This window comes from Hemitrygon akajei, chromosome 8, assembly GCF_048418815.1.
Source record: "Hemitrygon akajei chromosome 8, sHemAka1.3, whole genome shotgun sequence".
Lineage (NCBI taxonomy): Eukaryota > Metazoa > Chordata > Chondrichthyes > Myliobatiformes > Dasyatidae > Hemitrygon > Hemitrygon akajei.
This window is the reverse complement of record NC_133131.1, coordinates 148078511-148091336: the sequence shown is the minus strand read 5'-3', so window position 1 is coordinate 148091336 and position 12826 is coordinate 148078511. Positions and strand designations below refer to the sequence as shown.

The 12826-nt window shown below is 41.4% G+C and overlaps 1 protein-coding gene across 1 annotated transcript in view; it reads right to left on the bottom strand.

Annotated features, from left to right (window-relative positions):
* pitrm1 (pitrilysin metallopeptidase 1) overlaps nt 1-12826 on the bottom strand; it is a 56345-nt gene that overhangs the window by 17241 nt on the left and 26278 nt on the right. The window contains exons 13-16 of the mRNA XM_073054835.1: nt 11896-12030; nt 7512-7650; nt 5314-5430; nt 50-182 (exon numbers count right to left, since the gene is read on the bottom strand). Coding sequence (XP_072910936.1) covers nt 50-182; nt 5314-5430; nt 7512-7650; nt 11896-12030 — 524 coding nt within the window. The remainder of the gene's footprint in view (nt 1-49; nt 183-5313; nt 5431-7511; nt 7651-11895; nt 12031-12826) is intronic.

The window sequence follows — 12826 nt, the reverse complement described above, 5'->3', positions numbered from 1 at the left end:
ATTACAATTTTAAGAGCTAACCTGAGCATCTACAACTTCACTAACTTACCTTGTAATCACATTGCAGAACAGTGGTACAAATGGCTTCAGCTCTTCAGGCAAAGTATTAAGGCTAGTGAAAGCCCTAAAGTAAACAATGCCATTGGTTGGCTGATGACAATACTGAATGGGTACCTCTCCACCTAAATGGAAAGAGAGCAGAATAAAATCAACATCACAAAGTTTCAAAAGGTAAATTTAATGTGGTCAGTAGTTTACTATGAATGCCCATATCTCATTTTACTACAAATCTAAACAGACTCAGACTAATCTCATAATAGTTAAACCCTTCTCTTGTTCCTCTATTTCCAAATTCAGCTATTTACTCAATCTGTTGGAGTATGTTTACAAATTTTGTGGCAAAGCTGGCTGATGATGTGAAGAAAGGTAGAGGGGTTGGTGGTGCTGAGGAATCAGTGCGATTGCAGCAGGACTTAAGACAAATTGGAAGAATAGGCAAAAATGTGGCAGATGGAATAGTGTTGGGAAATGAATGATACTGCATTTTGGTAAAAGGAACAATAGTGCAGACTATTATCTAAATGGGGAGCAACACACACAAAATGCTGGTGGAATGCAGCAGGCCAGGCAACATCAATAGGAAGAAGCACTGTCAACGTTTCGGGCCAAGACCCTTCATCAGGAGAAGGTTCAAACATCAGAGGTACAGAGGAATTTAGGAGTCCTTGTGCAAGAATCCCAAGAGGTTCATTTACAGGTTGAGTCTGTGGTAAAGAAGGGAAATGCAATGCTGGCATTTATTTCAAGGGGAATAGGATATACAGTGGCATGAAAAAGCTTGGGTACCCCCGGTCAATATTTCTGTTACTGTGAATAGTTAAGTGAGTAATCTCCAAAAATCATAAAGTTAAAGCCGAGACATACTTTTCAACATTTTAAGCAAGATTAGTGTATTATTTTTGTTCTGTACAATTTTAGAGTGAAATAAAGGAAGGGAGCACCATGCAAAAGTTTGGGCATCCCGAGAGATTTGAGCTCTCAGATAACTTTCACCGAGGTCTCAAATCTTAATTAGCTAGTTAAGGCTATGGCTTGTTCACAGCCATTGTTAGGAAAGGCAAGGTGATGCAAATTTCAAAGCTTTATAAATATCTTCATTCATACCATGGATGTTCAATCCTTATACACCTCCATCCCCCATCAAGAAGGCCTCAAAGCCCTCCACTACTTTTTGGATAACAGACCCCACCAGTTCCCCAGCACCACCACACTCCTCCGGTTGGCGGAGCTTGTTCTAACTCTCAATAACTTCTCCTTTGGTTCTTCCCACTTTCTCCAGATCAAGGGCGTAGCCATGGGCACTCGCATGGGCCCCAGCTATGCCTGCCTCTTTGTGGGTTATGTGGAACAGTCTATGCTCCAAATCTATACTGGCACCACTCCCCAACTTTTCCTCCGCTACATTGACGACTACATTGGTGCTGTTTCCTGCACCCATGCTGAGCTCATCAATTTCATCTATTTTGCTTCTAACTTTCACCCAGCCCTTAAATTCACTTGGTCCATCTCGGACACTTCTCCCCCCTTTCTCGATCTCTCGGTCTCCATCTCTGGAGACAGACTATCCACTGACATCTTCTACAAACCCACTGACTCCCATAACTATCTTGACTATACCTCTTCCCACCCTGCCCAATGCAAAAATGCCATTCCCTATTCCCAGTTCCTCTGTCTGTGCTGCATCTGCTCCCAGGATGAGGCTTTCCGTTCCAGGACTTCTCAAATGTCCTCTTTCTTTCAGGATCGTGGTTTCCCTTCTGGCATCATCAAAGATGCCCTCACCCGCATCTCCTCCACTTCCCGCACTTCAGCCATTAACCCATCCTCCCGTCACAACAGGGACCGGGTTCCCCTTGTCCTCACCTACCATCCCACCAGCCTCCGGATCCAACACATTATCCTCTGCAACCCACCACCAAGCACATCTTTCCCTCCCTACCCCTCTCAGCTTTTCACAGGGATCGTTCCCTCCATGACTGCCTGGTCCACACGTCCCTCCCCACAGAACTCCCACCTGGCACTTATCCCTGCAAGCGCAAATGCTACACCTGTCCCTACACCTCCCCCCTTACCATCATTCCGGGCCCCAGACAGTCCTTCCAGGTGAGGCAACACTTCACCTGCGAGTCTGCTGGAGTAGTCTATTGCATCCAGTGCTCCCGGTGTGGCCTCCTCTACATCGGCGAGACCCGACGCAGATTGGGGAACCGCTTCGTCGAGCCCCTACGCTCCGTCTGTCACAATAGACAGGACCTCCCGGTTGCCACCCACTTCAACTCTGCCTCTCATTCCCATCTAGATATGTCCATACATGGCCTCCTTTACTGCCATGATGAGGCCAAACTCAGGTTGGAGGAGCAACACCTCATCTACCGTCTGAGTAGCTGCCAGCCTGGTGGTATGAACATTGAATTCTCCAATTTCTGGTAATTCCCTCCCCCTCCCCCTTCCCCTATCCCAGGTCCCTCTCTGCCTCTCTCCCCTTTCAACTTTCTGCTTCTTTATCTCTACAGGTCGTTCATGCTTATCCCCTCCCCCTCCCCCCTTTATCTTTCCTCTGATTGGTTTTCCACCTGGCACCTCTAGGCCTTACCCCCTCCCCTATCTCTATTACTGGGCTTCAGCCCTCTCTTCCCCCCCCCCCCCCCCCCATTCCTGATGAAGGGTCTCGGCCCGAAATGTTGGCTACTCTTTTCTCACGGATGCTGCCTGGCCTGCTGAGTTCTTTCAGCGTCGTGTATGTATTCTTTATAAATACCTGACTCCTCAAACCTTGTCCCAACAATCAGCAGCCATGGGCTCCTCTAAGCAGCTGCTTAGCACTGGAAAATTAAAATAAATGATGCCCACAAAGTAAGAGAAGGCTAGAAGATAGCAAAGTGTTTTAGGTAGCCATTTCCTCAGTTTGTAACGTAATTAGGAAATGGCAGTTAAAAGGAATGGTGGAGGTCAAGTTGAGGTCTGGAAGATCAAGAAAACTTTCCAAGTGAACTGCTCGTAGGATTGCTAGAAAGGCAAAACAAAACCCCCATTTGACTGCAAAAGACCTTCAGGAAGATTTAGCAGACTCTAGAGTGGTGGTGCAGTTCTACTGTACAGTGACACCTGCACAAATATGACCTTCATGGAAGAGTCATTAGAAGAAAACCTTTCCTGCAGCCTCACCACAAAATACAGTGTCAGAAGTTTGCAAAGGAACATCTAAACAAGCCTGATGCATTTTGGAAACAAGTCCTGTGGACTGATGAAGCTAAAATAGAACTTTTTGGCCGCAATGAGCAAAGGTATGTTTGGAGAAAAAAGGGTGCAGAATTGCATGAAAAGAACACCTCTCCAACTGTTAAGCACGGTGGTGGATCGATCATGCTTTGGGCTTGTGTTGCAGCCAATGACACAGGGAACATTTCACTGGTAGAGGGAAGAATGAATTCAATTAAATACCAGCAAATTCTGGAAGCAAACATCACACTGTCTGTAAAACAGCTGAAAATGAAAAAAGGATGGCTTCTACAAACGGTTGTACAACAGGATAATGATCCTAAACACACCTCAAAATCCACAATGGACTACCTCAAGAGGCGCAAGCTGTAAGTTTTGCCATGGCCCTCACAGTCCCCTGACCTAAACATCATCAAAAATTTGTGGATAGACCTCAAAAGAGCAGTGCATGCAAGACTGCCCAAAAATCTCACAGAACTAGAAGCCTTTTGCAAGGAAGAATGGGCGAAAATCCCCCAAACAAGAATTGAAAGACTCTTTGCTAGCTACAGAAAGCGTTTACAAGCTGTGATACTTGCCAAAGGGGGTGTTACTAAGTACTGATCATGCAGGGTACCCAAACTTTTGCTTCGGGCCCTTTTCCTTTTTTGTTATTTTGAAGTTGTAAAAGATGGAAATGGAAAAGTAATCTTGCTTAAAATATTAAAGAAATGTGTCATCTTTAACCTTATGTCTTTTGGAAATCAGGTCATCTTTTACTCGCTTAGCTATTCACAGTAACAGAAATTTTGACCAGGGGTGTCCAAACTTTTGCATGCCACTGTAAAAGCAAGGAGATAATGTTGAGTTTTTATAAGACACTAGTCAGGCTGCACTTGGAGTACTATCTACAGCTTTGGGCCCCATATCTAGAAAGGATGTGTTCTCATTGGAGAGGGTTCAGGAGGATGACTCTGAGATTGAAGGGGTTAACATGAGGAACGTTTAGCAGCTTTGGCCTGTACTCACTGGAATTTAGAAGAATGTGGGGGTGGATCTCATTGAAACCTACAGGAAGTTGAAAGGAATAGATAGGGTGGATGTGGAGAGGATGTTTCCTATGTGGGGGTATCCAGAACTAGAGGACACAGCTTCAGAATTGAGGGGCGATCCTTTAGAACAAAGGTATAGTAAATCTGTGGAATACTCTGCTAGTCTGTGGTAGAGGCCACGTCCGTGGGCATAGTTAAGGTGGAAGTTGATTGTTTCTTGATCGGTCGGGGCATCAAAGGATATGGTGAGAAGGCAGGTGTACGTTGAGGGGGATCTGGGATCAGCTGTGATGGAATTGTGGAGTAGATTCAATGGGCTGAATGGCCCAATTCTGCTCCTATGTCTGACAGTCTTATGGTAGAATGACTCTTGGTTATCTTTGCTGAAATAAAGATGATGGTTTCTTTCTAAGCAGAACTGATACAAATTATCAGATCAGTCTGTGAAGTGCAACTGGTACTTTATAAACTCTGACATTTGATGGTTCATAACAGTAATTTATTTCCTCATCGTAAGGCATTTGAGATTCGATTATAACCATTTATTTGCAAAATATAAGTCTGATTTAATTTACAAAGTACTTCTCCAGACAAATTATAAAGAAAGATCTACATGCTCACTGATGGTGCTCTTGTGTAGCTGGTATATTTATGTCTTCCAGTAAGTAGTTAAACTGTTAATAATAATCCAAAGATGAAAATTTTATGCCAGGAAGACACTTTTAGCACCATTGTTAACTGAACAAGATGTGAACAAAAAATTCACCTATCCCGGCAGATCTGACAAGTAGTAAACAAAGCGATCGCTCATTGTTTTGTTCATTCACAGGACATGGACAGCACTGTTAAAGTCATCATTTCATGTCTCTTCCTAATTATTCTTAAACTAATTCTTTGTAAGGGGAACTGAAGGTACACAAGAAACTTCTCACAGCCATTCTAAGTATCAATACATTTAAACTGCACTTAACTATGATAACCCCATGCAGGTTAACAATCTCACCTACACAATCCATTTGGACAGCTGTTAAAGGAAATGTTTGCTGAATATCAGAAATTTTAAGTGCTGGAAGACAAGATGCATCTTGAGACGTACTCTGTGTAGCTATCAGTTTGAGCCCTGAGAAAGTATGAAGATGTTAAGTAATTAATCACATTGCCCATTGATACTTTAAAGCATCTTATAAATGACAAAACACAATAAGTATTACTATTGTAATAAACAAAATTGCTACAATATCTAAAGCCAAAATACTGAATAAATCTTTGTACTAATATCATCTTTAAGTATCACTACTATATCTCTTCTCAAACCTTTACAAAAGACTAGTATACAGGGTGAGCAGGTAATTAGGAAAGATAACGATATTATCATCTATTGTGAAGGGAGATAAATACAAAAGAAAGGTGGTTATGCTTAAGTTAGATAAGGCGATAGTGAGGCAATATGTGAGGTACTGTGTACAGTATCGGTCTCCTTATTTAAAGAAGATATTTATGTGTTGGAAGTGGATAAGAGATGGTTTACTAAACAAGTTTCAGGAACAGGTGGGATATCTTACTAGGAAAGTTTGTGCAGATCAAACATGCACCTGCTGTAGTTTAAAGGAGCTAGAGCAGGCGACTGTAACACACAAGGTAAACACAAAGTGCACTGCAGATGCTGTGGTCAAAGCAACACGCACAACATGCTGGAGGAACTCAGCAGGTCGGACAGCATCTGTGGAAACAAACAGTCAATGTTTCAGGCCAAGGCCCTTCGTCAGGACTGAAGAGGGAGGGGGCAGGGGCCCTATAAAGAAGGTGGGGGGAGGGTGGGAAGGAGAAGGCTGGTAGGTGCCAGGTGAAAAACCAGTAAGAGGAAAGATCAAGGGGTGGGGGAAGGGAAGCAGGGAGGGGATAAGCAGGAAAGGTGAAGAAGGAATGGAAGGGGAAAGCACTATGGGTAGAAGAAAAAGGCTGAATCATGAGAGAGGTGATAGGCAGCTGGAAGAGGAGGCAGAGTGAAACTGGGATGGGGGAAGGGAGCGGGAGGAAATTACCGGAAGTTGGAGAATTCAATGTTCACACCAAGGGGCTGGAGACTACCCAGACGGTTTATGAGGTGTTGCTCCTCCAGCCTGAGTTTGGCCTCATCATGGCAGTAGAGGAGGCCATGTATGGACATATCTGAATGGGAATGTGAAGCAGAATTGAAGTGGGTGGCAACCGGGAGACCGTCTGTTGTGGCGGACAGAGCGGAGATGCTCGACCAAGCGGTCCCCCAATCTGTGTCGGGTCTCGCTAATGTAGAGGAGGCCGCACCGGGAGCACCAGATGCAACAGATGACCCCAACAGACTCACAAGTGAAGTGTTGCCTCACCTGGAAGGACTGTTTGGGGCTCTGAATGGTGGTAAGAGAGGAGGTGTAGGGACAGGTGTAGCACTTACGCTTGCAGGGTTAAGTACCAAGTGGGAGATCTGTGGGGAGGGACATGTGGACCAGGCAGTCGTGGAGGGAACGATCCCTGCGAAAAGCAGAGAGGGATAGAGAGGGAAAGATGTGCCCAGGACCCCACCATTAAAGTTTTTTTTTCCTGAGTTTTGAAACTCTTTATATCAAAGGATATTAAGGGAGAAGAAAATATATGCTTGATAAACAAATGGATAATAGGTTACCATAAGTAGACAGGAATGCAAAGTTAGATTTAAACACATTTTAATTCAAAGTCCATAAAATTAATTCTTAACTTGAACATCCAAATGTTTCTGCAATAGCGTTTGCCTACACTTCATGGACAACACAACTTCTGAAGTGAACACTGAATGCATTTTAATCTATGATATGCTGTAGATGTTTTATTCAGTCTAAGCAATGTACAAGATGAAGTTTCAGGTTTAAGATTTTAACACAAAGTCCTGCAAGCCCCTGGAACTAGGAGTCTGAGAGTGGAGTCAACAAACATTCCAGAATTGTAAGTCACCAACATTTCCCCTACTGCTTATCCATCGATAGTATAGGTACAGTGTCCTCCAGGAGTAAACAGCAGACTATAACTTGCTGCTTTGTATTCAAAATGGCCACTTGGGGTGGGGTGGGGGTTACAGGTGCTTGTGAATGTAACATCAACATTGCAGTTTCAGCATCCTTCAAATTAATGGGAAATTAGTAATTAAAATTAAAAATATTAATATCAGCCCCAACCACTAGAGAAAGTCACCTTTTTCATATATCTCTTTCTTTTCTTCCATTGATAGAGAGATGACCTTCTCTTCTAGTGTTCTTTTTTCAGCTTGGGCTTGATTTTCCAAATAACCTTCATCTGGACTCATTGACAAGGCTAGTTGGTGAGGATTTTCCTGTATTACAGTAAACATCCACAATTATGATGACACCAAAACACTCCTTCAGAAAGAAATATCACCAATGATTTATGAAGGAGGTAGTCAGCTAAGCAGCCTTCAACGTTGGTAAGCAGTCTTGGGTCCTTATCAAAAAATGGATGTGCTGGCAATGGAGTGTTCAGAGGAGGATCACGAATATAATCCTGGGAATGAAATGGTTAACATCCGAGGAGCATACGATGGCTCTGGGCCTGTATTTGCTGGAGCTTAAAAGAATGAGGGGGATCTCAAAGAAATCTATCAAATATTGAAAGGTCTAGGAAGAGTGGATGTGGAGATGATGTATCATATAATAGGGGAGTCAAAGACAAGAGGGCACAGCCTCAAAATCAAAGACATCCCTTTAGGACAGAGATGAGGAAGTATTTCTTTAGCCAGACAGTGGTGGTGACTGTGTGGAATTCATTGCCACAGACAACAGTTGAGATCAAGTCATTTAAGTCAGAGGTTGATAGTTCTTGAATAGTAGGGGCTTCATGGATCACTGGGAGAAGGTAGGAGAATTGGGTTGAGAGGAATAATAAATGAGTCCAGATGGAATGGCAGAGTAGACTCTATGGGCCGAATGGCCTAATTCTCGTATATCTTATGGTCAGTGTAGAAGAAAATATGACTTATTTTCAAAATAACAGCTGTTCGTGATTTATATTGAAGGAATCTATTGGAAGACATGGAAAAAATGATTCAATCTTCAACTCTAGATGAGACAGAGTTAAACTAAAAATTCGGAAGAAGGATGGCATTATGAGAGAATAAATTACAGGGTGACTATTCTTTATCCAAAATACTTGGGGCTAGTGTTTTAGATTTGGAATACATAATGAAATAGCTTGGGATTGCCATCATTTTCGACTCTATATTTATGTGCTACCAGTAAGCAGTCTTTGTTTTCCACTTGTTCATCACACGTAGGCACCAAACAGCAAAAAATATTATATACCATTAATATCGTGAAAATATAATGTGTGCAGGGTACCAAAAGCAGCATTGGAAGCATATGTGAATCTAACTGTTGAACATCAACACATAGCAGCAAGCTTTAAGGTTCCACATATGATGTTATGTTTTGATTAAAAGGCTACAGTATACTATACTTGTATTTTACTTATTTTAGGTTATATGTAAAGCATAAAAACCATCAGGATTGTAGACTAGCTCTGGTGTTACATGTTCATCAGCAACAATCATGGCAAATTCATCTATGATCAGCACTCTTTAAACCATTTAGTGCCATGACTTTTCTGAAATTTCTGCAACCAGACTGCTAAATTTTCAATTACATTCAATTTTCTGTTCATCATGATAGATATTTGCTTGTTTCATGATCAGCATACTGTTAAATGGCATCAGTTCATTCCAATGCTGAAAAATCCACTCTTTCAATACATCATTGAGATATTCATTTCTCATTTTATGCAGTGTTTTCTATTTCTCAACAACTTCTGTTAATTACATATGTGAAGTCTCTTCTCAAAACTGGCTGTGGCACGCAGAGACATGCATATCACTTGCGAACCTGCCCAATGCCTTGTCGAATTTTACATTTGTGACACCATGGATTTCAGAGGTTTTCAGATTTTGGGTTTTCAGAAAGGGGTACTCAATATGTAGTAATTACACTAATGAACTGGTTCATGTACTTGAGCAACTTGACAAGAGTCTCTAAAGAAGCTACAGTTGAACATAATAGTACTTAAAACATTTGCAAGGATTAACTAAAAAAAATACATACACTACAGAACCTATGGCACTGAATTTTAAAGTCTCAAGGTAACAAATACTATTATATCCTTTGTCAATCCGTTTTTCATGGAAATAAACAGACATGGGAGATGAAAAAAGGGAATGCTTAAGTTGCTAGTTGTCTTAAAATACCAACAATAGGGAATAGAAATTGAAACTCTCTGTCCTCCAATGCCATGGTACATGGTTAGAAATATAGAAAATAGGTGCAGGAGTAGGCCATTCGGCCCTTCGAGCCTGCAACGCCATTCAGTATGATCATGGCTGAAGATGACAACCAAATACTTCCAAAAGCAAAAAAGATATACAGTGCCTACGAAGAGTATTCAGCCCTCTTAGAAGTTTTCATGTTTTATTGCTTTACAACATTGAATCACTGGATTTAATTTTGCTTTTTTTGACACTGATCAACAGAAAAAGACTCTTTCACATCAAAGTAAGACAGATCTCTACAAAGTGATCTAAATTAATTGCAAATATAAAAACACAAAGTAATTGATTGTATTAAGTATTCAGCCCTTTTAATATGGCACACCAAATCATCACTGTTGCAGCCAATAGGTTTTTGAAGTCACATAATTAGTTAAATGGAGATCACCTGTGTGCAGTCAAGGTGCTTCAATTGATTGTGGTAAAAATACACCTGTATCTGGAAGGTCCAACTGCTGGTGAGTCAATATCCTAGCAAAAATGACACCATGAAGATAAAAGAACACTCCAAGCAATTACATGAAAAGGTTATTGAAAAGCACAAGTCAGCAGATGGACACATGGAAATTTCCAGGTCACTGAATATCCTTTGGTGTACAGGAAAGTCAATCATCAAGAAATGGAAAAAAATATGGCTCAGCTGTAAATCTGCCTAGAGTAGGCCGTCCTCAAAAACTGAGTGACGTGCAAGAAGGGGACGAGTGAGGGAGGCACCAAGAGACCTATGACCGCTCTGGAGGAGTTACAAGCTTCAGTGGCTGAGACGGAAGAAGTTACACATACAACAACTACTGCCAGGGTGCTTCACCAGTTGCAGCTTTATGGGAGAAAGGCAAAAGGTTAACATCATAAACCAGCGAATTGTTTGTTATGTCTCTCTGCTCATTGGAAAATGGAGTCACCTCTTTCTCCCTTATTAGGAGAGAGAGAGTGCCCGTAGCATGTCGAATTATCGGGTAAATAATGTAGTCTTTGGGGTAACTGCAAGTCTGTGTCTTTGTTATTGCTTTGTTCACGCTTGAGTGCTAGTAATGGGTGGGGAGGGGGATTGTTGCTCGCTGCCGCTTACGTGTGGGAGGGAGGGGAGCTGGGGGGGGACTTTGGGGTTCTAACATTTAACTGTTGTTCATTCTTGGGGCACTCCTCTGTTTGTGTGGATGGTTGTGAAGAAAAAGCATTTCAGGATGTATGCTGTATACATTTTCTGACATTAAATTGTACCTTTGAATCCTTTGAGAAGGCCACTGTTGGAAAAAAGCTCACAGGAAATCTCAGCTTGAGTTTGCCGAAAGGCATGTGGGAGACTCTGAAGTCAGCTTGAAGGAGGTTCTATGGTCTGATGAAACCAAAATTGAGCTTTTTGGCCATCAGACTAAACACTATGTTTGTCATAAGCCAAACACCGCACATCATTAAAAACACACCATCCCTACTGTGAAGCATGGTGGTGGCTGCATCATGTTGTGGGGATGCTTCACTGCAGCAGGCCCTGGAAGGCTTGTGAAGTTAAAGGGTAAAATTAATGCAGCAAAATACAGGGAAATCCTGGAGGAAACCCTGATGCAGTCTGCAAGAGAACTGTGGCTTGGGAGAAGATTTGTTTTCCAGCAAGACAACGACCTCAAGCACAAAGCCAAAGCTACAAAGAAATCACTTAAAAACAACGAAGTTATTGGCTTGGAGTGGTTAGGTCAGAATCCAGACCTTAATCCAATTGAGAATTTGTGGCTAGACTTGAAAAGGGCTGTTCACTCACAATCCCCATGCAATCTAACAGAGCTTGAACAATTTTGTAAAGAAGAATGGGGAAAATTTGGTGTTCAGATGTGCAAAGCTGATAGAGACCTATACACACAGAATCAAAGCTGTAATTGCTGCCAAAGATGCATCTACTAAATACTGAATTGAAGTTGGTGAATACTTATGCAATCAATTATTTTGTGTTTCATATTTGAGATTATTTTAGAGTTCTCTTTTCACTTTGACACGAGTCTTTTTCTGTTAATCAGAGTAAAAAAAAATTAAATCCACTGTGATTCAATGTTGTAAAACAATAAAACATGAAAACTTCTGGGGGGTGAATACTTTTTATACACACTATTTATATAAATTTTAAAATAAAGATGAAATTATTTTAAATAATGTAAGCTCATGAAATGAAAACTATTAATATTGACTGACAATTAATCTGAGATAATTTTTGAAGAGAAGCATTTACAACGAATAAAACAAGTTCATTGTCCTTACCTTGAAATAGTGCTTGATTTTATCTTGCAAGAAACAAGGATTTTCTTTCAGGCATTCTCTAAACCTTGTCACCTTTTCGCTAATCTGCAGCATCTCTATAGGATCCCCATCATGATTCCAGTTTGTTGCAACGTACTAGACAAAGAAAAATAAGTGATTGTTATTTTAATTTCAGACAAATTGAATTAAAAATCACACTAATCCAGCAGAATATAGAGAAACATTTGAAGCAAAAAAATCTTTTAAATTATACGGGTTACGAACGAGTTCTGTTCCTGAGTCCGTATTCAAATCGGATTTGTACATAAGCTGGAACAGGTACATCCGGTATTATTTAGCGTCAGTTAGTCAAACGTTTGTCTTAATATATAGTATACATTTTACTTTTATATGCATATAAAACACTTAAGAAACGTATGTACTTCAATAATTAAACCACTGCATTGCTTAGTAATAATTGTAGCTTTCAGCGGGGCAGGGCCTTTCACATGCTCAGTTATTCTCACTTTATCCTTCATCCTTTAAAATTGTTCCAATCGTTGACTGACTGTAGTCTACCGCTTCTCCAATGACTGATGGTGTTTCATCTCTTTCTGATCGCTTTATTATTTCCACTTTATTTTCAATCATGATCGTTTTCCGTCGCAGAGGGTCCTGACCTGAGCTGCTCCTGGTCCTAAAGTCCACCCACATTGAGCCAGGTTAAATGGGACATGTGAGGATGGTGCTGACTGGAAAAGGGGGGGGGGGGGGGGTCAGGGTGAACCTTGCTAAGAAAAATTTAAGCAAAATACAAAGTTACACACTCAACACAGTGTTAACAGCAACAACTTAAAAAGGTGGACGGCGTCGTCATCAGACTTAAAATGGGAGACGACGTTGCCCTTCCTCCGCAAGTATGAGTTGTCCGTAAGTCAGACATTCATAACTC